General features: G+C 44.3%; 1 protein-coding gene across 1 annotated transcript; it reads left to right on the top strand.

Moving 5' to 3' along the window:
• The first annotated feature begins 4,390 nt into the window (after positions 1–4,390).
• LOC144817792 (uncharacterized) lies at positions 4,391–27,439 on the top strand. The gene is made up of 3 exons (XM_078674610.1): positions 4,391–4,509; positions 11,327–11,450; positions 25,226–27,439. Exons 2-3 carry the CDS (start codon positions 11,366–11,368, stop codon positions 27,286–27,288), a joined length of 2,148 nt encoding a protein of 715 aa, XP_078530736.1. The 5' UTR covers positions 4,391–4,509; positions 11,327–11,365; the 3' UTR covers positions 27,289–27,439.
• The last annotated feature ends 481 nt before the right edge of the window (positions 27,440–27,920 follow it).

Below are 27,920 nucleotides of genomic sequence, written 5' to 3'. Positions count from 1 at the left end.
CTAAATTGGATACTGAGTCACCTTACCAGTCCCTGTACAGTGTACCTTAGGTACCCAGGGCATAGGTGTACCCAGGGCCTACCAGGGGCTGCAGCATGTATTATGCCACCCCTGGCTGGCCATCCAAATCTGACACAACTGGCTGCTTGACAGCTGGGGCAAGGTGGTGTAATCACCCTTTGCTTTAGATATAGTATACCTATATCTAACCCTAAAAATGGACACACAGATCTCCTATCAGTCACTCCTATGGCAGGCCTTAACAATCCTGAAGGCAGAGTGCTTGGAATCGTGTGAGATGGTGCTCTGGCATGAGCTGAGCCTGTCTGCGGCTTTCGGGATCCATCCCTTAGCCGTTTCCATGATATCGCATACCATATACTCTTAAGTGCATTATAATCCTCGCGGTTATATGCCAACTCTGGTATCGCTTTATCAAAACATGTCGAGTAAGGTGTCATACGAATTGGAATACTAACCCCTCGCCAATTCTGGCGACGGGGTTAGCATTCCACCCTTCTAGAGGGACACGACATGTATGTAACCCCTAACCCCGGTTAAAGTCAAACAGAGCCTCAGCTCCACAAAATGGATGCTGCCACCGAGACACAAGTCTGCCCTCCTGCTGCTGGGAGTCCTCCCAGAGCAGGAGATAAGGACAAAGGGTTTCCTGCCAGGGGCGGTGCCAGCACCGTCCCAGACAGGGTTTTGTGTATTGTAGGTAGGCAGGGCTTTAGAGGAAGGTGACTGCACGTGGCACCCCGGTGCTCACTGTGCATAGGCTGGTTGGAACCAGTTCCAGGGTCACTCCAGACCCTGTGCTGGGGAAAAGCCCGCCAAGGAAGTGGGTGTAACCACCCCCCTCCTAGTCCCACCCCTAGGGCAGAACTTAGTCGCGTGCCAGCCCCTTTTTACAGGATAAAGGTAGGAACTGGCCCCCTTCCAAATCAGATCATCTTTGAATCCTGAAACTACTTTCCACGAAAGGAACTCAAGACTTCTTCCTAAGATTTCTCCCTTGTGACTAAGGAGTAGTCACCCTGCATCCGCAGGCACCATCTTAAGAACACTGCGGTCTGCTGCAAGTCTCTCCTCCGGATCAAGACTGCCCAGCTCGACGAGAACCGGTTTCCCTGGCACCTCTGACCTCTACCTGCATCATCAGTCACGCTGAGATTCGTGGGTGTGACGAGACCTCGAGGGACCGGCCATCTTCAAGACTGCACGACTTCTTTCCAGCAAGCCCGCCGAGTAATTTCCTGGTGAGTGCTTTGGGGTCCGAGAAGCCCGACCCTGAGCAGCTCCAGCACCGAAGTGCAGCCTCCCAGCATCTCCACGATCTGCGTGGGGCCCTTCTGCTTTTTGCTGCTCACCGCGTTGTTTGGCTACTAGCCCGCTGGCTTGTGGCCTTCTGAACGACGCCCGACGACATTTCTGCTGCTGGTCTGGTTGCTCCAGGCTGGCCCTTGCTCCCTTCCAAAAGAGGAGCACCCCGGACCCTCCTGGTCCACTCAAGACGCCATTTTGAGTCCACCGCGTGGGCTTGAATTAGCCAAGGCTTGTTGCCCAATCCTGGGTAACTTCGACGCCGACAGCTTCATCCATCGTGGGACAGCTCGCCTCTCCATCCTGGTCGCCGACAACGCCTCCTGGTCCGTGAGATCTGCAGAGCCAGCGTCGCCCACTCACCTAGTCGAGGTGACTTCGGCCGGTGCCATCCTGGTGCCCACTTAATCACTGGCTAGTGATTCAAGAACTTGGTCCCCTCTGCTTTCAGGTTTCTTCTTCCTCGATCCAGGCTTGGATCCAACGAACTTTCCTTCACTGGTCGCCTGCCAGCAACTTCCTTCTTCCAGGCTCCTGGTCCGGCAACGAGATCCCCGACGTCTTTTCAGACCTATGCAGCTGCAGCCCCTGGGCTAGGTAACTTCGGCACTTCGGTGTTAAAATCTTAATATTCCTGCCTAACGGCCGGATCACAGGATGTTGAGCCAATGATGCTGGTAGGGCCTGATACTAACTCAAACCTGGCTGGTTTCTTTCAAGTGAACCAGGTTTTTCTAGTCTTGGCATTGATAGCTCAACATTTTGTTGTGTGATGTATTCTGCAGCAGGGTTCACGGCCCATGAACTCTGCTGCACGATAAAATGTGTGTTGAGCCATCGGATCATGGGAGGATGGCTGTAATGCTGGCAAAATAATACATACTCACTCAGAGTAAGTGGTCAGGTCGGAAATTCATCCAACATTCACTTTGCAGGCTGCCAATTAAGAAGTAGCGACGCACACTCTACAGTTGTGTGCTAGAGGCGGCTCACATGTGGTAACACTCAAACCTAGTTGTCAGGTTTCCCCCATCCAAAACCAACATTATAAACCACCCACTTTATCCCGGAGTCCAGACCCATTTATCACCCCGTTTCCTCAAACATCCAGACATCTGCTCTATGGTCTCACGTCTCGGATAGCCCCTCACGCTCGCTCCTGGCTGGCTGGCAAGTACTGTCTGCATCTCAGCCAATCCAGACGCTGCTGCAGCAGTAGTGCGCATGTTCTGTTTAGGGCTTAAAGATTTTTGCGACCAGCCCGAACATGCACACTAGGCTGCTCATTAGAAGAGCGCCATGGAACAACCCTCGCTCTTCTAATGAGCAGCCTAGTGCGCATGTTCGGACTGACCGCAACATTTTTAAGCCCTAAACAGAACATGCGCACTCTTGCTGTGCGCTCCGTCGGCGACCAGATACATTCTGCACTTGCACTGAACTCGGTCCTGCTCCGGCTGCCCCACCCCCTTCTGAGCCAACTGCCTCTGGTGAAAGAGTGAGACTGACAGAGTGATGACAGCAACGGCACGCACACTTGAAACTAGTAGGGCAACACTCAAGCGCCCTAATGGACGCACCGCCGCTGGTGGCTATTTCGACTCGTCCTAAGGTTGCACAGAGGATTAATATTGCCTGCTGAAAAAACATGTGTACCATGCAGGTCCCAAAGTGGGTTACTGCTTTTGTCAGAGAAATCCTTTTAATACTTGCAGTTTATAGATTAAAGTCCTAATATTGAACAGTGAGCTATTAACTGTCATCAAAGTACTGCATGGAATAGGTGAGAGAGTTCTGATTTCTTTCTCTAGTCTTTCATTATTCAAATGCTATAAAATGGGTTCTTTTGGGTAGAAATAAATTCTTATTATTAATGATAACGGCCAACCATTGTAATACGTTTTAAGTGCTTAGTTTGTGCTTTTCCAGTCCAAGCATCATTAATCTATACTTCCTACCAGTAGGGGTGGCATGTGACTCCTACACCTTGTAGTCCTCTGTCTTATGCAACATTTCCTATACCCTGATTTAGGCACACATGATTAACTGTCTCTGTTTAATGTGTGTTTGATGTAAAGTGCTCTGAAACCCTACACCGTATGAGTAGGGCAATAAAACAAATGAAACGCATGAGCGAGATAGTGGTGATGGAGACTCAAGGGACACTGTTAAAGGGTGGTACTGAGGGAATCCATGGCAGAGGTGGTCATTGGGGTCACCAAAAAACATGGTCCCAACCGGGCGTCACCAGCGCTAAAGAAATATAGAAATACATTATTATGCTTTTTTTTTTGGTGTTCTGTAGTAGGAGCTGTCAACTCTCTACTTACTTCCTAATCTCTTGCTTTTTTGGCAATTAATATAACTGTTGAGAGGACTTTATTTTATAATACCTATTTATAAAGTAAATGTGTTGCTATTTTTTCTTTTGTTAAAATTATTGTTATTTGTTATCTAGACCTCTGCTGGAGTTCCTCATCATAATAAAATGTTTGTTCCTTGTATGAAATGCTATACATATTAATGGTGTTAGACAAATCAGAGTATGTTTTAGAGCTGTAATGTCACAATTCAAAATCATGCTTAAACATATTGTAACTTTCAATGTCACTTCCGGTCTTCCAGATGTTTATGCTTGTCCTGGGCACCCGAACCTTCAGTGACATCTTTACTGCATGAGCCCGGGTACCTGCATTGGCAGCATTGAGTGCTTCGTTTAGAGAGTGCAATTTTATTGAGGTGGTCTGATCTGATTTAATGCACAGACAGGGCTCTGCTATTCTTAATACAATGTGTGCGACCCATTTTGGATTTGTTCATATTTGAATCACCTCTTACTCCCACATTTAAGTCTGAGTTGCACATGACAGGCCTAAACTTATTAAAACCAACAATTTTGCTTGCAAATATTTGCCAAGATACCTCACTGTCTACTGACGCGTTGCAGGTAATTGATGGCTTTTGTTCTGTGGGAACAGTTTTCCTTGCCAAACCTTCCCCTTAATTTGCATTGCAGGTTCTATATCTACAGAGAACTCTAGTACTCCAGCATCACTCACTGAGTGTGAGAGATCCCTCTTCAGCTGACAGAAGATAACAGCAGGCAGCGGTGAGACCTGACACCATCACGCACTGAGTGTGGGAGATCCTTCTTAAGCTCACAGAAGAGAGTAGCAGGCAGAGGTGAGTAATCCAACAGAAGGTGAGCAGAAAGGATGTAGAAAGGTGTATTCCCTTTGCAACTTTGTGAGGTTTCTCATCAGTAAATGCTCTGCTAAATGTTTGTTTGTATTAGAAATCTACAGCAGCAGGAGAAATGTATTTGCAACACATGTTCTGAAAGAAACGTACATTGCAAACACCTCTTTTATGTAGAAAACAACTCCTGCAAGAAATATTTAAGGAGCTTGTAGACAAATACGCCTACAATAGAAATTCCTCCATCATTAGTGGTCCCATTGTCTCACCATCATAAACTCCCTTGATATTTCCACCATGGGCCACTAGCACTGACTGATCTTCCTCAGGAGGGTTTCCAGCTTCAGCCCATTCACCTATAAGTGATCTGCTCAGATTCTGGCCTCCAACACACCTAACACTATCTACATGGACCATGGAAACGCCTCCAACTTCATCGTCCCACAGCACCACAAAGGGCTACAGGATACCTCCCTCCATGATTGTCAATATGAGCTGATTGGGACTGTGGCGACTGCACATTATTGTGTTCAAGGCACCCTGCCACTCTGAACGGAGACACTCTGCCCATATCTTGAGTACCGCTCTTCTGAGAAAGGCCTTGCACTGTACCGGTGTCTACATGGCATTCAAATGTTAGTGTCTGCATGGTATGGTAAGGGTCAGCGGTCCATTGCACTGCGGTTTCACTAAGGGGCATTAGTGCTGCCCTCTTCTGACATGTCAGTACACTCCTGCATTGCACTGCATTTCCACTAAGGCACATTAGTACGGCCCTCTTCCAACATGTCAGTGTGCTCCTCCAATCCTCTGTGGTTCCACTAAGGCACATTAGTATTGCCCTCTGCTAACATGTCACCACACTCCTCCATTGCACTGCGGTTCCACTGAGGAACATTAGTACTGCCCTCTTCTAACATGTCAGTGCACTCCTCCATTGCACTGCGGTTCCACTAAGGAGCATAATACTGCCCTCTTCTAACATGTCCCTGCACTACTCCTTTGCACTGTGGTTCCACTAAGGCACATTAGTACTGCCCTCTTCTGACATGTCAGTACACTCCTCCATAGCACTGCAGTTCCACTAAGGAACATTAGTACTGCCCTCTTCTAACATGTCACTGCACTACTCCTTTGCACTGTGGTTCTACTAAGGTACATTAGTACTGCCCTCTTCTTTCATGCCAGTGCACTCCTCCATTGCACTGCGGTTCCACTAAGGAGCATTAGTACTGTCCTCTTCTAACATGTCAGTGCACTCCTGCAATGCACTGCAGTTCCACTGAGGTGCATTAATACTGCACTCTGCAGACATGTCAGTGCACTCCTCAGTTGCACTGTGGTTCCACTAAGGCACATTAGTACTGCCCTCTTCTAACATGTCAGTGCACTCCTGCAATGCAATGCAGTTCCACTAAGGTGCATTAGTACTGCACTCTGCTGACATGTCAGTGCACTCCTCCATTGCACTGCGGTTTCACTAAGGCACATTAGTACTGCCCTCTTCTAACATGTCAGTGCACTCCTGCAATGCACTGCGGTTCTACTAAGACGCATTAGTACAACCCTGTTCTATATGTCAGTGCACTCCTCCATTGCAATGAGGTTCCACTAAGGTGCAATAGTACTACCCTGTTCTAATATGTCAGAGCACTCCTGCAATGCACTGCGGTTCCACTAAGACACATTAGTACTACCCTGTTCTAATATGTCAGTGCACTCCTGCAATGCAATGCAGTTCCACTAAGGTGCAATAGTACTGCACTCTGCTGACATGTCAGTGCACTCCTGCAATGCACTGCAGTTCCACTAAGGTGCATTACTACTGCACTCTGCTGACATGTCAGAGCATTACTCCATTGCACTGCGGTTTCACCAAGGCCCATTAGTACTGCCCTCTTCCAACATGTCAGTGCATTCATGCATTGCACTGCGGTTCCACTAAGGCACATTAGTATTACCCTGTTCTAATATGCCAGTGCACTCCTGCAGTGCACCTCAGTTCCAGTAAGCTGCATTAGTACTGCCCTCTTCTGGCATGTCAGTGCACTCCTGCATTGAGCTGCGGTTCTACTAAGGCGCATTAGTACTACCCTGTTTTATATGTCAGTGCACGCCTCCATTACAATGAGGTTCTACTAAGGTGCATTAGTACTACCCTGTTCTAATATGTCAGAGCACTCCTGCAATGCACTGCGGTTCCACTAAGGCACATTAGTACTACCCTGTTTTAATACGTCAGTGCACTCCTGCAATGCAACGCAGTTCCACTAAGGTGCATTGCACTGCGGTTCCACTAAGGTGCATTAGTACTGCACTCTGCTGACATGTCAGTGCATTACTCCATTGCACTGCGGTTTCACTAAGGCCCATTAGTACTGCCCTCTTCCAACATGTCAGTGCATTCTTGCATTGCACTGTGGTTCCACTAAGGCACATTAGTACTACCCTGTTCTAATATCCCAGTGCACTCCTGCAGTGCACTGCGGTTCCAGTAAGGTGCATTAGTACAGCCCTCTTCTGACATGTCAGTGCAGTCCTGCATTGCACTGTGGTTCCACTAAGGTGCATTCGTACTGCCCACTTCTAACATGTCAGTGCACTCCTCAATTTCACTGTGGTTCTACTAAGGTGCATTAGTACTGCCCACTTCTAACACGTCAGTGCACTCCTCAATTGCATGTCTGTTCTGGGATGGGTCTCTTGTGGGTCTTGCAATGCTACTGAGATCAGCCTATACTGACCTACAGCATATGATATAATTCTGGTGAAATCTGGCACCGCCCTATCACAAGGTGTCATTTTAGACCTACGCTGCAAATTATTTTACATAACTCAATCCTGGGAAACTATGCCTAAGAACAGGTGGTGTGAAAACTGATGGTATTACCCTGTTTTAATACAAATACATTGTCAGCATCTGGCTACACACATCTGTATATGTCTGGTGGCATCACTAGTGAGTTCTATACTATCAGAGAAACAACATATCACAGATGTTTTTATCATGTCTCAGATGAGGTGGCCACAGTTACTTTCTGCTTCACAATTGTAAAGCAAGGATCAATAGCAATGAATGAGGTGTACTGCAAGCAAGCCAGATGTATGAAAAGCTTGTTTTGTAAAATTCTTTCCATAGCGGATATTTGTAAGTCGAAGTATTATATATATATATAAAAAAAAATGTATGTCTGTCTGTCTGTCTGTTTGTCCTTTATGCATTACTACACCATTCATCTGATCGCCATGAAACTTTGGGAAGATGTTGAGTACACTCCCGCTAAGGTTTCTGGCATAACATTTTTTTAAATATCGGCCCCCCAGGGCCCTCATAATCTTTCAAATACTGATGTATGCACCAGATGGAAAAACAACAAATCATGTTTCCACATGCACTTGAATAAATAAATAGAATTAAAACACCATTCATCCGATCGCCATGAAACTTTGGTAAGTTGCTGAGTACACTCCCGGGAAGGTTTCTGGCATACATTTTTTTAAAGATCGGCCCCCCAGGGCCCTCATAATCTTTCGAATACTGATGTACGCACCAGACGGAAAAACAACAAATCGTGTATCCACAAGCACTCGAATAAATAAATAGAATTAAAACAACATTCATCCGATCGCCGTGTAACTTTGGGTAGTTGTTGAGTACACTCCCGCGAAGGTTTCTGGCATAATATGTTTTTAAATATCAGCCCCCCAGGGCCCTCATAATCTTTCGAATACTGATGTACGCACAAGACTGAAAAACAAAAAATCACCATGAAACTTTGGGAATTTGTTGATTACACTCCCGCAAAGGTTTCTGTCATAAGAAATTGTTAAATATCAGCCCCCCCAGGGCCCTCATAATCTTTCAAATACTGAGGTACGCACCAGACGGAAAAACTAAAAATTGTGTATCCACAAGCACTCGAATAAATAAATAGAATTAAAACACCATTCATCCGATCGCCATGAAACATTGGGAAGTTGTTGAGTACACTCCCGCAAAGGGTTGTGGCATAATTATATTTTAAATATCAGCCCCCCAGGGCCCTCATAATCTTTCGAATACTGATGTACGCACAAGACTGAAAAACAAAAAATCACCATGAAACTTTGGGAATTTGTTGATTACACTCCCGCGAAGGTTTCTGCCATAAGAAATTGTTAAATATCAGCCCCCCCAGGGCCCTCATAATCTTTCAAATACTGATGTACGCACCAGACGGAAAAACAAAAAATTGTGTATCCACAAGCACTCGAATAAATAAATAGAATTAAAACACCATTCATCCGATCGCCATGAAACATTAGGAAGTTGTTGAGTACACTCCCGCGAAGGTTTCTGGCATAATATGTTTTTAAATATCAGCCCCCCAGGGCCCTCATAATCTTTCGAATACTGATGTACGCACAAGACTGAAAAACAAAAAATCACCATGAAACTTTGGGAATTTGTTGATTACACTCCCGCAAAGGTTTCTGCCATAAGAAATTGTTACATATCAGCCCCCGCAGGGCCCTCATAATCTTTCAAATACTGATGTACGCAGAAGACGGAAAAACACAAAATTGTGTATACACAAGCACTTAAATAAATAAATAGAATTAAAACACCATTCATCTGATCGCCAGGAAACTTTGGGAAGTTGTTGAGTACACTCCCGCAAAGATTTCTGGCATAAAAGTTTTTAAATTTTGGCCCCCCCATGGCCCTCATAATCTTTCGAATACTGATGTACGCACCAAACGGAAAAACTAAAAATCATGTATCCACAAGCACTCAAATAAATAAATAGAATTAAAACAACACTTTGAAATGTTTTCCATATTAAAATGAATACGTTTCAATAAAAATGACCCAATGTAAATTGAATGTTATCATAACAAGTTTCCATGAATTTCCTTTCTTTGGAGATCGCAGCAACGCACGACGGGTATGCTAGTACAGAAAAAATACTATCATTACCCACTTTTCTGGTACTCAATTCATTAGTCTTAGCATATTGAAAGGATGAGCTAGTCTAGCCAAAAATACATTTTGTGTCACTTATGCAACACAGACATCAGCAGCGAGCACCAAATCTGAACTTCATAGCATTAGTGCAACAAAGCTCCCCCTTAAACTTAATATACTACATGCTCTAATGCAATAAAGCACCCTGTTATACTAGTGTATCACTGTTATTACACACCTGTCCTGACAAAATGTTTGAAATGTGATGGGGCAGAAGAAGTATTTTCTTGGGTGTTGCTTATCTTCATCTGTCCATAGAAATAATGTCACAGCTGAAGTACTCACTAACAATGCAAACAATATGTGTTCATTATCAAATACTAACAATAATTCTAGTAACGTTATCTGCAGTCCACTTGTTTGCATTGTCAACCAAATCCTTCATGAAGAGGTGGCCTGATGGAGCTATGTACTGGTCCTAATAAACTATTAATTTGTGACCAGAATTGTTGCGACCACTAAAGAAATTCAATAATACACCTATGAACTGAAAGGATGGTTCTTAAAATTCCGAATAGTAGTCATTCAGAAAAAGACCGGATTGAGGTTGGTTGCAAATTGCAACTCACTATTATTGGAGACCATCACAGGGATAGTGGCCTGTTGGGTTCAGAAGAACACCATATGGGGAGAGGAGTTGGCCTAACGGCTAGGGCGCTCGACCTCGGACCTGGAGGAACTGGGTTCGAGTCTTGGTAACGACGCCAAAAACCTCCTGTGATTCTGGGCAAATCACTTAATCTCCCCGTGCCTAAAATGAAAGTAACTGGAAAACGTAAAAATGTAACGTAACTGGAAAAATATGTAAAGCGCTCTGATACCTGATTCGGTTCAGGTCTAGTTCGCGCTATATAAAACTCTGCAAAAAAATAAAAAATATCATTGATTTCTTTCATTGCATTTAAAAAAATCAACCTGTTATTTTTTAAAGCAACCCAAGTGGAACTTTGTTTTGTTTAAGAGTTGGAAGTGGCCAATACCGGTCTTCAGAAAACATATATTTACATTCAAAATGACGAGGGGTGCCAGGGAGCCCTTTCCCTTTTGAGCTGAATTACCACCTCCTTTGAGGTGATGGCAAAATATCAATGTTTTTCCACTAGCTTGTAGTGGGAAAATATTGATACATAAGATGCCATGGCAGTATTTGGAAGAGACGCCTACAATCATGTTATGTTATGTTATTTTTGAAGAGCAATCAAATGCCTATGGGCGTCTTTGTACTAGCGTTGAAGCCACTGCAAGATCTTGCTAAGCTGACAAGAGGCATTTTGCAACCAGAGAGATTGCCATGTCTGGTCTACACAAACTATAGTAGTTATTTATCAGACAGACAGCTGGTTCAAGTGGGTTTTGTTTGTTAAAATAGTGGGTCATTTGCTATGAGCCATCTATTCATTAATTAGGATCTGGACCTCATGGCAGGTTTTCACAGGTGCCTTTCTCTGTGAACATGGTGACTGTAAATTGATGAACCACAAAACATGGCCACAGCTCATACTGCTATGTGGGCTATGCATGTTATCAAAAATCTAGTGTCAACGTGCAAACTAATGTAGACAGCATTGAACACCCTGTCCTGTTAAAAAGATTTACACTGCATCTCTATAACTCTTCACACTCACATAAGGTCCAGTGTAGACCTAGGCTGTGGAGTTAAGTGGTTATTGTAAACCAAGCTTACTTTAGTCATACTGCTGTTGTTTATTGTTGTAGCTTCAGATATTCAGGGTTTTAAGTTGTCTGTATTTACTACATAAATGATAAAACATATTTCTCTGCCATCCTATGCAGGAAGAAAACCTAGGTATCAGATCGGTCAGACCCGGCACCATGGGACCCCGAATACTAATTTACTCTCTGGTCATCGTGCTGTCCATCCTGGAAATGTCCCTTTCTGGCCCAGTTGCCATTTACAGTAAGTTATCTGACGTGGGAGCCTGAAGTTACCTCATGATATTCTGTGATTTCATGCAGTGACAATGATGATCATGACTCTATTGAACATCTTCTCTTCCCACATTAAAAGGGCAGAGGCCACCTCAAACCGTACTATAAACAAGGCATCATGGACTGGGTGGTCGAGTAATTATTTTGAAGTATCCTAGATTTTGTCAAATCAATGCCTCACTCCACATATGTTACAGCTCTCAGGATGTTTCCTTACTATAATGCAATCAATCGTGTAATGGCTTTTTTCCTTAAACACAAAACCCCACAGCGATAGAAGTGACCAACACTTTTTGTGGACAAGGGAGGGTGTTTTACTTCAGGAGAACATATTTCAGAGCAGGCTAGCACAATAACATATCACTTTAGTGTCTGCACCCTGTGCACATCCTAGGATGGATATCAGCCTTGAAACTTGAATGTAGATACATTTTCTATTTACATCCCATTTGGGGCAGGCAGAGCACAAGGTCCAGGGCACCATGGATTACTTCAAACAAAGATAAACCTTGTTTTGTATCATCTCAATTTTCAGCGGAATGACACAATCTAGTCACAGCCAAGTGAACATCATGGGAATCAGAGGTGTATCAGAGGTGTGGCTATAAGGTCAGGACCACCAGCAGGTTGGTCCCACCGCTAACTCAAAGATGACTCCCAGTGCCAGCTGCCAGTGTGATGGTTTACATGCCATGTGGCACCTCTCCTGCTGGAGTAACCTAAAATTAGAAGGGTGCTCCAAACATCCCCACCTCCACCCACCTCTGCCTGAGGCCCTGTCTGCATGGGTGTGTGAATGCAGTACTGACTTTGCACTGGTTCACATCCTTTTCCTCTTACCTTTACCTGAGTTTGTGAGAGATATATTCTTCCTTAAATTGGGAATGGTGAGTTGCCTTAACTATCAGGTCATATGGTAATACTGATTTACTCTATATACTCATACAATTTGGGCGTGTTTGCTCCCAACAATGAACATTAATACTGCTCTGTGTGCTCTCCCATTCCTCATGAATAATTAAGAGGGTCTGGTCACCATCCCAAAGGATAAAGGCACAAACTTTCTGTCAAATAATAATTTTACTGCTGCTAATGGACAGGGGCCAATCACTCAAATCATGTATTCACATTCCAGCTGGGTGAACCCCTGAAGAGTTTGCGTTTGGTAATTCAGAGCTCACATAGCTCTATTATCAGTCTGAAGTTCTTTAAGAACTTATATTGTGTCTGACAATATGATCCAGGTGTGATTGAAAGGTGATGCCACTGTCCCAAGTATTTAATATGTCCACTAGCTTGTGAATAGCCATACACTTCATGTTTGTTGGGTTGCTGTCGGGGCCTCAAAGGTGTTCCTTTAATAGAACCAGGAAAAAAAAAGATGTGAGCACCTGCTGGTTTCTCATTTGAGACCTTCATTCTGCCTGCGTCCCGAGCAAGCTCTCTGAACACTTGCCTGAAATGTTATGACTAACAACTTTGTTACTCTCTGAAAGTTGTGCCTAAGAAAGTATTCCACAGTCTCTGTGGGAAGCAAGGAAATTGGCCCATTCGAGCTGCTGCAGATTCCAGAGGGGTCTCTTCCACTGTGATAATTATCATATTCTACTATCTAGAATCGGATTGGTTAGCTTTCATCCTTACAAATATCATTTGCGAATACAGAATTCCAATCAGTGGAACTTCCACAACAGCTAATTAAGAATTATTTACAAGTTGATGTCAATTTTTTTTGTAGGCCTAATGACAAACTACACCCTGAGGTGATTACAGGCATTTAACCCATCCCACATGGGTAGTTTCTCATGCTCGTTAATAGACCCCTCTCATGGGCAGGGATAAGCTTCCACCTCAAGAGCAGGCAGGACGTATACCCTCCTTTGATGGCGGTTCACAGGAAGAACTTTTACCATTCAAAACACTTTCCTCATGTAAAGATATAATACATAAAATAAAATATGCAAAATGCCCATTTGCTTCATATTTCTCTAGGTGTAACTATAGGATTTTTTTTACAGACATCTAGACTGATGTAGAATTTTATGAACACTCCTATGATCCTTTGAGAATCCCAGAAATGTGGAATAATCACTCAAAATATAGGAATCATCTCAGAAGAGAAAATCTCCCCCTTTCAAAACCAAGACTTTGTGAATGTGACCTCTGCAGTCTTATCCCATCATATTAATTTAAGGAGCCAATCATATTCCATCTGATTACCACCCATGATGCAAAACGCTCTGTTAATGGCTTGTTCACAATCAGGGATGTCTTCTTGGAGCCGTGAGACAACAGTATTCTTGTCAGAATGTTGAGTGACATAAATAGTGTGTCCCAAATATTCTCTCCAGGCATATATCCCCATTGGAGTTAATAATATAACATTTACCTTTTAGTGGGACACTATTTAGAGCAACATTTGTTTCAAATAATATTTTTGTGTACAACATTGTGAGATACAACCATTCAACAAGTTTTTAAGAGGCAATACAGATGCTACTAATACAACACATTCAATGAGTTTGTCATACAAAATTAATACTTGTGATTCTTTTTTGTTAGTCCAATTCAATCTTGAGCTTTATTTTGTACTTTTCAACGCGTTCCACCTCATATCAGTGTTGTGTCCCAAAAACTTGTTGAATGAAGGATTGCAATTTATGGTCAATGGGCAGCAGACCATTAAGGTGGGCAGCATTTTTTTTCTAATTTACTGTGGTGACGTTATCAGGCAGTACTGCTTTGAATTCCCTGGCTGTTCTTTTGACCTTTTAGAGGAACATTGTGAGATGCCCCTTTTTGCCTACTGCCCTGTATCTTCTATATAAGGAAACATGTTCTTCCATTATTGGGTATTAATTACAATGTATTAAATAGATAATTGAAACTGCAATTTGAATGATTACACTCCTGACAGAACATGTAGCATGTATTATATACATTATATCGGCGTTACTGGCCCGTGGTACAGATTGTACATTTTGGGATTCTTTCACTTTCAGAGGTGGCTCCTCCGCTGAGGTGGACGAGCATCGCCCCACTGCTCTCAGTGGTGGAAAAAGGAAAAAGGAAATGATAATAAAATAGTTATTATCATTTTATTTTTCGTAAGAATGAGGCAGGGTTAGTGCCGGCGGGGCTGGTGGGTCAGACGAGGAGTGGTGTGTGCGCACTAAAGGACATATTTACACAAATTGATGCTAACTAGCGTTAGTTAGCAACAATTTTCATAACACTGCATATCACTGAAAACTATTACCTGGTTACCAACGTATGTACAATACGTTGCTACAGGGTGATAGTAGCAGCTACCCACAACGAAAACTGCCACTAACACTAGCATCAAGGTGATAACATGTTTGCCGCTAGCAAGAGAAATGTGACGAAAGGCCAATTAGAGGCGAAAAAAATCACCTTAGTCAGCCCAAAGTCACTTTTCTGCCTCTAGGAGCAAACACAGCCTATACGTCCACCACCAATGATAAAAATAAAATAAAAACAATTGAATGAAGAATGTAGCATCAAGGGCCAATTTCATTACAGGTAAACAACACCCCCCATCCCCCTAACAGCCAGGAATACCAGCCAGAGTCCCCGGTAAAGACAAAATAAATGCAGATTCAGGGCTCCATTTATGTAATGAGGTACATAGTGCGTTTCTTGTGACACCATGGCAGCCGAAGCCTGGAAGCCCGTAGGCCTCACTGTGCCTGCGTCTGAGAACCAGAGTGGGAGGTGGAAGTGCTGTGTAGTTGCTGCGGCCTGAGGGTGGAAGCAGGCCAAGTGGGGACCAAGCCCTTGGGCCTTTGCGGAAGACATTGATGCAAAGATGATCGCGCTTATCTGGCAGGTTGCTTGGAGACAAGTTTCTTACCTGTGTGAGAACGAAGACCACCCGGTGCCCCTTGGAGCTGTGATTATTAGAGGTGCTCCTGCGCGCCAACATAGGGAGGTCTGCATCGCATAACACCCGCCACCAGTACATCGGGATGCACGAAGGAGATTGCCAATGGTGTGCCGCACCTCTCTTCACCACAGGCCGGAGGATGTGGTGCTGCCCAGACACTGTAAAGGGTGAGGCAGGAGCACTGCAAATTCACTTCTAAGGGGGCCCTATGGCATCACCTGCATCAGGAGGTTCCCCAGTGTGCTTGGCCGCGACTACTGTACCCAGGCTAGTGAAATCCTACCTGGCTGAGGCTCCTGCTGGCTGAGTCACAGATTCAGAGAGAGCGCCCGGATTGAGCACCCTTGTCGATGTTCAGGTAAGGAGAAGGTGGGACTGGGAGCAAAGGAGACCTGGGGGGTCTTGTCGGGCCCAGGTCTAGCACCGGTGGGTGGCGCTCACTGTGCCCTGAGCAATCCGTGCGCTGCGGGGAATGCCCATTGCCAGGACACCACACAATACTGGTGTGGTACTCCACTAACTGGATCAAGTTGCTGAGTTCGGCCATTGTTGGCATCAGGTGCCAAGGGCGCGAGGGCCAGTTTGGGCTCAGGCCCATCGGTATGCCGCTTGATCTGTCGTTATTCACTAGGGAATTGTGGAAAATGGAATCTGATTGCCACAGTTCGAATAGAAGAGGAAACCGGGTGGTGCTGCCTTTCCTCTCTCCCTGGTAGTAAGCTCTTGGTTGTACAGGGGACTATTCCTTAGTGGACCACTCCTTTCCCACAGCGCAGTGCCAACTGGTAGCTGCTGCTGTCCCCATCTGCTGCTGCTGGTTCCTCTGACCCAAAGGTCAGGTGTTCGAGGCAATCTTCTCCTCCTTGGGTCTCCTGCCTGCACCTCATCGTTGATGATCCAGTGGTAGAGCGTCACTGCTCCGCTGCTTGACTGCCCTCCTGTCCCTCTTTCAGCTCTTCTCCATTGCGTTCTACCTTTGGATTTGGATTTTTCCTTACTTTGTTTGGCTTTGTCTTTCATGTGCTTTTGTACAATTCCTTTTCCATCTCACCTCCCTTGTTGTTGCTGCGATGCCCCTAGCCCCACCCCCTCCAATGTCCTTTCCAGTGTTGGCCACTTCCCAGCAATCTAGCCCCCCACAGCAATTCTTAATGGTGGCCACTGTGCAGCCATGTGCAGTGGTGTGCCACTGGTGCGCCAATGTGTGCCAAAGGCAAGCTCATCTGTGCTGTCTGTGCATGGACCATGTCCAGTGGCAGGCACCCTTCTCACCCTCAACCCTGGACACCACACTGACTGCCTTCTGGCATCACCAAAGAATACCGTTGCACCATTGGCCTGCCAAAACTGAAAAAAACCTTCTGCCACATCAACACAGCAGGGCCTCTTGCTGCCCAGCCGACCAACACCTCACTCGGCCGGGTTCAACTTGATCCTCCTTAATGTGTGATCCCTCCAAAAACATGCCACAGAAATCTGGACCAACCTTTGCTCCAGATCTGACACCAACATTGTAATCTCAGTCAGCTACATCATCACCCACAAGGACCAACCTCACTGCCCAGGATGAGGTATTGTCATCATCTACAAAAGTACACTCCAACTGACCATGCACTCTAATGGGGCAATGTAAACCATGGAACACTTCCACTTCCAGATTCGGACCAGGCACAAAACCACCCTCAGCAGGTACCCTCATCTACAGGCCCCCTGGCCCCGACACCAATTCACTGATGCTACTGCAGACCTCATCATACCCCAGGTTCTCTGATCCACTGACTCCATCCTACTTGGAGACTTCAACTTCCACCTGGACAAGCTGAGTGACCAGAACACAAACACCCACCCGGAGAACCTTGCCAACATGAGACTCAAGCAGCTAGTCAACACACCAACCCACAAGGCCAGACACACGCTAAACCCCGTCTCCTCTGCCAGAGGGAACATTCAACTAGAGCCACACCACCACACTCTCCTGGATCGTCCATCATTGTATACATCATGCCTTCACCATGCCCACCGTACACCACCACTATCATTTCTCCTCCCTGTCGCAGCTGGATCAAGGCCACAGAAGAACTTCTTGTCAACTATTCACCTTGACCGTCCAAATAAAACAGGTGGTGGCTTAGCCATCATATATAAGGACGCATTTAATGTAACCATCCTAGATCAAAGGTTAAGTCCCTACTTGGAAATAATGATTTTCAAAATCAAATTGGAGGGTCACACCCACTGGAAAGGCGCTCTGGTATATCGCCCTCCAGGTTCCAAACCAGACTTTGCCCTATCCTTGTTGGAGTTCTTAGCCCCCCATTTTAAAGCTAAAGAGAACTTTATCCTTCTCGGAGATTTTAATGTACATTTGGATAAACCAGCACACCCGGAAACAATTTCACTTAAATCAGATCTGTCCACCTTAGGGCTAGAAATAATAAATACAGGTACAACCCATACAGGTGGCCATACCCTTGATTTAATATTCTCCAACTGTTCAAAAGTACACTGCCTCCCGGCCAAAGAAATCCTCTGGTCTGATCACTATCTGATAGAGTTTTTCCTCCTCACTGGTCCAATAAAACCTATACAAAAAAAACTTCTCCTGCCAATACTGCGCCGTCAATGGCATAAAATATCAGTGGATAAATTGCGGGACAAATGGATACAACCTATATTCACCGATGATGACACAGCTGATACTGCTTTAGGGAAACTCAACAAATCGTTAAAATCAGCCATTGACATTCTGGCCCCACTTAAAACTCACAAGCAATATCCCATTACCAAGCAAGAAAAATGGTATTCACCAGATCTTAGGAAAGAGAAACAGAAATGCAGGCGTCTAGAAAAAGTATGGAGGAAATCAAAAACTGAAGAAAAAAGGACAATTTACCAAAAGGCCCAGTTAACATACTATAAAAACATAAAGCAAGCTAGGAAGAACTGTCTTTCCTTACAATTAGCAGAGGCTGGTAATTGTCCAAAGGAGCTGTTCAAAATATTACAGAGTTTTGTAAAACCCACAGCTAGTGAGAGCCCTGACGAATTTTCCCAAGTTCTATGCAATGAGATCTCCTTATTCTTTGAGGACAAAATCAACCTCATTTATAATAAAATCCTAGCATCTAATGGTGCTGGAATAATACTCCCTCTCCCTACAGGTCTGTCAAATCAGAACACAAATAATAATTCACTACTCTCTTTCCCACCAGTTAGCGATCTTGATTTACCACCTCTCATCAACCATATAAAAACTGGGTCTCCCAACGACCTCCTTCCAGCTAAAATGCTCCCCCCTCTGATCACCCTCTTGGGACCTGCTATACAGTCTGTGATGAACATCTCACTGGCGGTAGGTCAGGTCCCTAGGGAATAGAAGGTCGCGGTGGTGAACCCTATAAGGAAAAAGTTGGCCTCTCCCTGGACAGACCTCCCCAACCTGCGGCCCATTTCCCTCCTACCACACATAGGGAAGATGACTGAGAAGCACGTCAATACCCACCTTTCAAACTATATCGAGGCAACGGATGGCCTGGACCAATCTCAATCTGGGTTCAGGCCTAACCACAGCACCGAATCAGCCCTCCAGGCAGTGACCAATAACATCAGGATGACACTGGATGATGGGGGGTCTATGATTCTGGTGCTGCTGGACTTATCCGCTGCCTTCGATACGGTATCTCATGAGGTGCTTCTCGGTCGTCTAGAGGAGGTGGGATTGGGGGGCACAGCGCTGTCCTGGATGGAGAGCTTTTTCTCTGGTCGCTCTCAGGAAGTCAGGTTGGGCTCCCATAAATCCATCTCTAGGGAGCTCACCAGGGGAGTGCCACAGGGCTCATGCCTAAGCCCAACATTATTTAATGTATATGTGGCCCCCCTGGCCGACTTAGTGAGGTCCTTTGGGTTCACCCCGGTGTCATACGCCGATGACACCCAACTCCTGTTCCCTTTTAAAACCTTTACACCTGCCTTAAAACAATCCATTGCAGATGGAATGAGGGCAGTATCAGAGTGGATGGCTAAGAACTGCCTTCAATGCAAAGTGGGCAAAACTGAAGTATTGCTGTTTGGGGAGGCTGGGAAACTATGGTCTGATGAGTGGTGGCCTCTAGAATTAGGGCCTGTTCCTACCCCGAAACAGACTGTGAAAAACATGGGGGTACTATTCGATCAAGCCCTAACATTCAAAGATCATGTTAACCAAGTTGCCAGCACATGTTTCCGGGTGATGGGACTTCTGAGAAGAGTGTTCCCATACCTCCCAGACACGCATAGAAAGACCTTAGTTCAGGCTCTAGTCATAAGCAGATTGGACTACTGCAATGGCCTTCTCCTATCATCTAACGAAGGCCAATTTACCAAACTGCAAGTAGTCCAAAATACGGCGGCGAGGTTAGTTCTAAATGCTCCACCTAGAACTCCCTCCCGACCTCTGCTTATAGAACTACACTGGCTCCCTGTGCGGCAACGCGCTCAGTTTAAAACTCTTTGCTCCATTCACAAATGCCTGATTGGAATGGGGCCAAAATACCTGACTAAAATCTTTCAACCCTATGTCCCTGGGCGATCACTACGCTCAAGCAACCTTCAGCTGCTGCAAGTGCCCAGAATAAAAAAATCTAGACAGGGAGGCCGAGCCTTGGCACACACAGGCCCAGCACTCTGGAACTCTCTCCCCCAGACACTGAAACAAATCACCAATCATCTGTCTTTCCGGAAAACCCTCAAAACCCATCTTTTCACCACTAGTTAATTTATACCACCCTCACTTAGTCACTCCTGAGCTCGCATCTGTACATCCTATGCTCTTCCACCAGACAAAAGCGCGGAGATACCCCTTCGGGGGTTTATTCAGGCGCGATACAAGACCATAAATAAATAAACTACTTCAGCACCACCACTCTGCCAATGCTTACAGACACCAACACCGCAGTGCACAACCTCCACCAATGGATGTCTCGCTGCACCAACACCCTGGCACCCATCAAGGAGAAACCAGGTAAACAACACTTCAAGAAGGCCAACTAGTTCACCGCTGCCCTACTCTAGTCCAGACACACCTGCAGACGTCTTGAGATGAGCTGGAGCCACAATATAAATCATCTCCTCAACAAAGTCTTCTGTGTACCATAGCACAAGCATGCCTTTGTTGGCCCATGGCAGCCATTGTGCGCCATGATAGGGGAAAAAGAAAGGGGGTGTATTCCTGAGCTCCTTCTGACAGTTCAATGCCACTGGTGCATCATTTTCTTGACGTAATTGCAATGAGAATCTTGAACCACGTTGCGCCGTATTTACAAAGTGACGCGTCTTGGCATATGTGTTACCTTCTGAAGCCCTATGCCAATATATAAAAAAAATAATTAAAACATACATTTATTAATCTTATTTCCTACCCTATAACACCACGCCAATAACAACACACTACAACATGTTTATTACATTTATTTACATAATTACCAGGGTGTTGCCCTTTGGGAAAATAAACAATATCTAGGATTGCACAAGCCATTGTTTATTATAGTTCAGCGCTAAAGCATTTTAACATATACAATATAAGTGCTTTGCTTACAAGAAGGCCACATTTGACGTATGCGACTTTGTAGACACAAAGTAGCCCTGGTACTCATAATCTCCAAAGGAACATACACATTCAAGAAGTGATGAAGCTCGACCTGTGGCACCTGGCCAAATCCGTGAAAGTCCTCTGGTCACACTGCAGGATGGAAACTCTTGGTGGACATGATGCAGGTGGGCTCTGTTAACCTGTTGCTTGTAGTGAGTTCACTGCTTTATCATTCTTGAAGCAAGGCAAAGGTTATAGTACAAGATTGTGCTGCAGGTGTCGTCTTCTGAGTTCAACCCCTTGTGGTGCCGTTACAGAATCCAGAAGGGCAGTCCTTCTTCTCCTAGCAGCAGATCTTAGGTGCTATGGAACTCTTCTATATTTATCCAGTTTTCCTTATCATCAAGCGGTGAGGGGCTGACCAATGGGTCACAGGGAACCACTCAGGTATATGACAACTTCCTCCATAGTTTTGGCATATTCTTATCCCAGAAAGCACTATTCTCTCAAAATCCAAAATGGGAAAAGCCTCTCCAGAGGAGCTGGATCAGGCTTACCCAACCTACTGGTGTGGTTATTTTTCCTAAACGCTGTACTTCCACACCTCACTCTTATCAAATTACAGGGTTCCTGTGTGGGTGGGATGGCAGTATGTGGGGGTTATTCTTCCTTTGAAGACCTGTCTGGCTAGCCCTCACCCCCTTCCTGCCATCTGCTCTGTAGTTTGTACTTCTTTGCCCACAGGAAACCCATTGTCTGTATAGCAGGGCTTTTCACACCTCATTAGAGCCACCTGGTCAGCCTGGGCAGAGGCTGGCCAACTAGGAGAGAGCAGCTGAAAGGCTGGATTTTGGCTCACAGAAAAGAAAGTGTAATAACATTTTCTCTCACAGCTATTAGAAATCTAACAATGGTAAATTGCTGGATATATCTTAGCTATTAATGTGATACCTTGAACTATAATTTTTCAATATTTGTACTTAGGTAAAATATTACAATGTTAGCCTATTGAACCATTCACTACAATGAGGAAAAGCAAAATTGACAGTTGTTGTCAATCACAAGGGCATTTGAATCATATTTTATAATGTCCCTGTGTAAAGTTACAAGGTACCCTATCCCTGGGGCACCTAGGAGAGACCAGTAAGGTAGATTAATACTCTGGAAGTACCTTGAAATCCAAAGCCTTATTTGCATATAACTACAAATTAAAAGCAGCCTGCAAGGCAGGGCTGGCTTTTAAAATTACAACTGGCACCACAGTAGTGCCCACTCCAGTTCTACTGGCCCTCTAAACCTCCCTGCCCTATCATATACTAGGGACTTGTTGAATGATTAAATCCCCCTTGTCTTATTATATACTAGGGACTTACAGGGGTCTGTAGTTGGCAATTGTAATTATACCAAATGACCATGTACTTGTTTCACTGAGTACATGCCCTGGGTCTGCTTAGTGGAGCCCAGGGCTCAGAGTTAGAAATCCAGCACCTAGTACTGAAAATGGGGGCAAAAAGGGGGGCACACTGTAAACAGTTCCTGATTTCCCACAATTACGGACTGCATTTTCATCACCATCTGAGTTACTGTCACACTTTTATCAGTTACTTTAGGAGTGGGGAAATACCAGCCCGTTTTCTGGACATTTCATTATGAGAGCCTATAATGTATTGTATTTGAATACAACATTGAGTCTCAATCCCTACATTTTGGGTTCTGCTGAAGCTGATGACTTTCAGACAATCCTTATTAATGTGTGTCAGATCTAGTATTATCCTCTGATGCTCTGGAATATATTGTGTGAGGACTATCGTGCACTATATCTAGTATATCCATGTCCGGTATCACTAGGTAAATGTGTAGTATGTCCATGTCTTGAATCACTAGGTACATATGTAGTATTTCTATGTCTGATATCACCGGCTGCATGTGTCTTATGTCCATGTCTGGTATCACCAGGTACATGTTCAGTATGTCCGTGTCTGGTTGCACTAGGTACATGTGCAGAATGTCTATTTCTGGTATCACTAGGTACATATGTAGTATTTGCATGGCTGGTATCACCAGGTACATGTGTATTATACCCATATCTGGTATTATCAGGTAAATCTGTAGTATGTCCATGTCTGATACCACGAGGTGCATGTGTACTATGTCCATGTCTGGTATCACTAGGTGCATGTGTATGTCCATGTCTGGTATCACTAGGTACATGTGTAGTATGTCCATGTCCGATTTCACCAGGTACACGTATCTTACGTCCATGTCTGATACCACCAGGTACATTTGAAGTATATCCATGTCTGGTATCACTGGGTACATGTGTAATATGTCCATGTCTGATTTCACCAGGTACACGTATCTTATGACCATGTCTGGTAACACCAGGTGCATGTGTACTTTGTCCATATCTTGTATAACTAGGTACATGTGTATGTCCATGTCTGGTATCACTAGTTACATGTGTAGTATGTCCATGTATGATTTCACCAGGTACATGTGTAGTATGTCCATGGCTGATATCATCAGGTAAGTCGGTAGTATGTCCATGTGTGGTGGCACTTGCTACATATGTTGCATGTCTATTTCTGGTATCACTAGGTACATATGTACTATGTCCATGTCTTATGTCACTAGGTGCTGTGTTAACATATATTTTGGTATTATCAGAATATATAGTTAATTAGCTTCATGAAAAGACTTGGAAATCTACACTCAGAGAATTACACTTTTGCACATGGACAGAATTTTTACTTTCTTAAGTTCACAAATCTTTTAAGTAGATGACCTGGGCCACTTTGCAGGATCCCGCGTATGATTGAGGGGAACATGTGTGCATTCCTATTTGCTCCTGTGAGTTGTCATTTCCAATGGAGTATTTGTAAACAGTGTACAACTAGCCGAGGACAAAAGTCAACTCCTTTATGCAATGGCATAGATTTCTTTATGTTTTTGTCTTAGGAAATCACTTACCTGACATCCCACAAATTATTGGGGTGACACCCCACAAATTCTTGGGGTGTTTCTATATCCTTCTCATCCTGGAAGGAACTTTATTCTCGCCTCTGAAAAGGGAAAAACTCCAAACAATGTTAGGATTGGAAAGGGTCGACGGAGAGCTGGCATTGGTCACAAACCTAGATATATATGGATATTAATAAACTTTCAATATTGACCAAGCCTTGAACCTCTCACTCTCCACTCCTGCAAAACATTGCACCATCATGGGGTAATATCACAAGATATTAACAAGATTTATGCAACGTCGAATTGTGTGAATTGAGTGACCTGCAAATCATGACACTATGCTCCTAAATCTTTTTTACGAGTTGCAAATGGTTTTGGAAATTGGGATCAGTATGTCTACTCTTCCTATGCATGTTTATTATATGTGGTATTTCTATATCTGATATGCCTGTATGGACTGGTAGTTTTTCCTTGTCTACATTGTATCTGTCATTATAGCTGGGTCTGGTGGCTCAGTGGACTAATGCGTCTACTGCAGGGTCCTGTGTTTGACCTCATGGTCACAGGTTCAAATCCCGGCGGGTCCACTCAGCCTTTCATCCATTTGGGGTTGATAAAATGAGTACCATTGAGTTGGGTAACAACAACATCTGTTATTTCAGCGCCAAGATGCCCGAAGTGGTGAACGTGTGCTTTACAAATACTCATGTTATGTTATCTGTTTACTATTAGTATGGCCATGTCTACAAGTACGTTTAACTCTCTTTAACAGCATCTCACCCTTACTGCTAAAATATAGTGTGACTGGGTTACTCCTACTTTTTCAGTACTCCTATGTTTTAGTCATGTCATACACACTCATGTAATAAGGCGTCAAAGAGAGAGCAGCCACTGGACAGGATCAGCCCTTGTGTCACCCGGAAAAGATTGCACACTGTCGTCTCCATTATTACATGTAAGACTAAAGGATCACTATAGATAGTTATGTTATGTTAAAGACATGTGTGTATCTCCCAAACGCCCATTGTTTATTGCTACCACATAATTTACAGAAATGGTTAGATTGATCCCAAATGAGGATCTTTTGAAATCAAAAGTTGGCATTGCTCTTGCAACCCTAATGTGAAGTCTGGTTTTGTGAGAGAGATTACCTGAGCAGCAGGAGTTAAAGGTTACATATATTTGGGTTACATGTCAGAATTAATGTGTTCACCTCTCCATCGGAGCATAGATCCCTCCAGATTGTTGTTGTTAGCACTTAAAATCTCTCATTCCCATAACTTTATTCTGAAACTGTTCTCTCTAGGGCGCAAGAGGGAAGCTGACTGTAAATCAACAGCTGCTAATCTCAAAGAAGCAGTGAAGAGTGTCACCAAAGCCCAGGACGTGAGGGCAGAAGCCGAGCTGATTATGAAACCGTATGCTAACTGGGAAGAGTTCCTGATGCCAGCCCCCATCTCCATTGCTATCCTAGGAGAGCTGGCATGCATTTCATCAGCCAGTGGGGACTTCTCTATCAACCTGAATCCACCAGCTAGTGGTTTCAAGCACATGCAATACCCAGAGTCCTTTTCTGCCACCCTAATGCAGATTTCCAACAAAGCCTGGAATTCCTTCAACACAGCAAACAAAAACATGGATCAGATCAGGCTCCTCACAGGTGGCTTGCCACGTGACATTAAAGAATTAGTCACGATTCTGTTCCAGCCCACTGCCACCGTTAATGCCATGCTCCCACAGCGCCTCAGCTCTATTCTCCAGACTTCCAGGGATTGCACATCCTTGGCTCAGGCTGTAGAGACAAGTTTTAATAATACCATTCTCTTAATCCATGAGACGCTTGAAGCATGTGTGAACTCCAAGAGGGGCTACGAGAAGAAGTTGGACGATGTGAAGATCGCCCTGGAACAGCTCACCATTAGAGAAGCATCTGCAAAAGATGCAGCGAAAATGGCAGAAGAGTACAGGAAGATGACTGAGACTCAACTTAAGGATGCTGCAGATGCCTACAAGGATGCTCTGAAGAAAGTGCCCTCTGTCTGGGAAACCATGGCTGCTAATTTTGTGAGTGGCATTCTTGACACAATTACTTCATCTACAAACGCAGTGATCAGCAAGCAGCTTGGCACAGATATTCCTGCTGGTGGGAAGGTGGGTACTGTTGACCCAATAGACGTAAAGTCCAATCAGGCGACTAAAACAATCTGCTCCAAGTCCAATCAGATGACAGCTATCACAGACGGCCTTCAGAAAGTCATAGACACTAATGGGAAAACAATTAACATGAAGATGCTTTATAATGAGAGAGATAATACAGTGACAACAAACTATCCAAAAGATCTGTCAATGAGATTGAAAAAAGAGATAGAGCAAGAAGCTGATTGTAAAGCACGAACACAAATGGATAATGTTCTACAATCTGTTGTTGAAATATGTGAAGACTTGGAAAGAGTTGCATTGGCTAAGACACCAGATGAGAGTTACCAGCAAGCAATTGTTCAAAGGATAAACACATTAAGTAGCAGGGCAATAAAAGTTGATTCATATTGTAAAGTAGAGACTAATGCTCAACCCTTGAAGACGACTCCACCGAATGCAGCCAGCACTCAAGGCCCTGTCAGCTTAGGCACTCACTCTGCACAAATGGCACAGACACGAGTAGATCAAGCAATAGTTCAATTAAAAAATACTCAGGAAATGTACAAGGAATCCTTCGAGAAGGTCCAAAAAGAAAATAAGGAACTAACAACGATACTGGTTGAAATGAAAAGCTATTCAATGGAGAAAATCGATTTTGAGGTAGCCAAAAAGATGCTCATTAAAGGCCTAGATTGCTTAGGGAGAGTGAAAAAGCAGTGGGAGAAAATGATCCTCTTCTTCCAGATGATATCCAACCTCATCAAGTCCTGCCTAGATAAAAATGTCAGTGAGTTAGTGCAGTCTGCCAGATCAGTGCAGAGCATTCCCAACTATTCCACTGATGCCTTTGTGAAGGACCTGATGTACAACCGAGCATTTGCATGCAGCAGTGTTGCCCAGTTGGTCAACATGATCTCCTCTACCTACTGCGAGGTTTCCCAACGCTACCTGATGGACCGCGTGAGCTCTTTAGGAAGACTGATCACCATGTCTCCCACAGACCCACAGTTCAAGGTTGAGCATGAAAAGTTACGTAGTGGATGTGAAGAGGCTCAAAATTCAATCCAAGCCTTGGTGATTTCCAAAAAAGAAGAGTTTGACATGAGTATTGAGGCAAGAGTTAATGAAATCAATTGCCAGCTGGGAGCAGCCATCCCATCCCTCACAGCAGCCGAAAAGAAACGCATCAAGGAGGATGTGAATGCAGGTGCAAACGCAGTTGATTTCTAGAAATATCTATCTTTTCCTGAGAGGGCCAGCATATTATGTTAAACTCAAGTTTACCTCCTTAAGCTTTGCTTAGACAATACTCAATTGCAGTCAGTGGGTGCAAGATGTTTCCATTCCAATGGTTGTGGGTGATAGGCACTTTACATTTAATATAGCACATGTTTTTCTCTAAATACATGCTGCCCATTGGTTTGAAATGTTGCCTCATATGCCATTCTTTAGAAATCTATCAACTATGAGATATCAACAATGCTAGCTCACTTATGTGCACTGCAATGTCAGATACCTTTGTGTGTGAACTTTAAATCAAAGCACTGTTAAATATCTCCTTCCATGAGCTATAGGGTGTGGAAAATACACTACTCGAGAATTAAACTGCTGCAAGATCCACCTGTGCTTTACATTTTATGCATGCACATTGTTTGCTGTTTTTCTTGGACTCATCGGAGACTCCCATATTCTGACCTTTGAACTCAAAGTACCTCTGAATTCCATGCATTGCTTTCTCCAAGAATTTATGATTTAAAACACCCCTGCTTGAGAACATGTACCTACATAGTAGATGGGTCCCAGATCAAGACCTCTGCAGATCTAATGTGTTAGTTAGGAGTTACCCATTGTACTTTGGGTAT

This window comes from Lissotriton helveticus, chromosome 2_1 (assembly GCF_964261635.1).
Source record: "Lissotriton helveticus chromosome 2_1, aLisHel1.1, whole genome shotgun sequence".
Classification (NCBI taxonomy): domain Eukaryota; kingdom Metazoa; phylum Chordata; class Amphibia; order Caudata; family Salamandridae; genus Lissotriton; species Lissotriton helveticus.
This window is presented reverse-complemented; position numbering and strand designations above follow the sequence as displayed.

Coding starts and splice junctions, on each gene's coding strand:
- LOC144817792 (XM_078674610.1), top strand. CDS start 11,366: ATGGGACCCCGAATACTAATTTACTCTCTGGTCATCGTGCTGTCCATC. Junction 11,451..25,225: donor TGGCCCAGTTGCCATTTACA/GTAAGTTATCTG, acceptor TGTTCTCTCTAG/GGCGCAAGAGGGAAGCTGAC.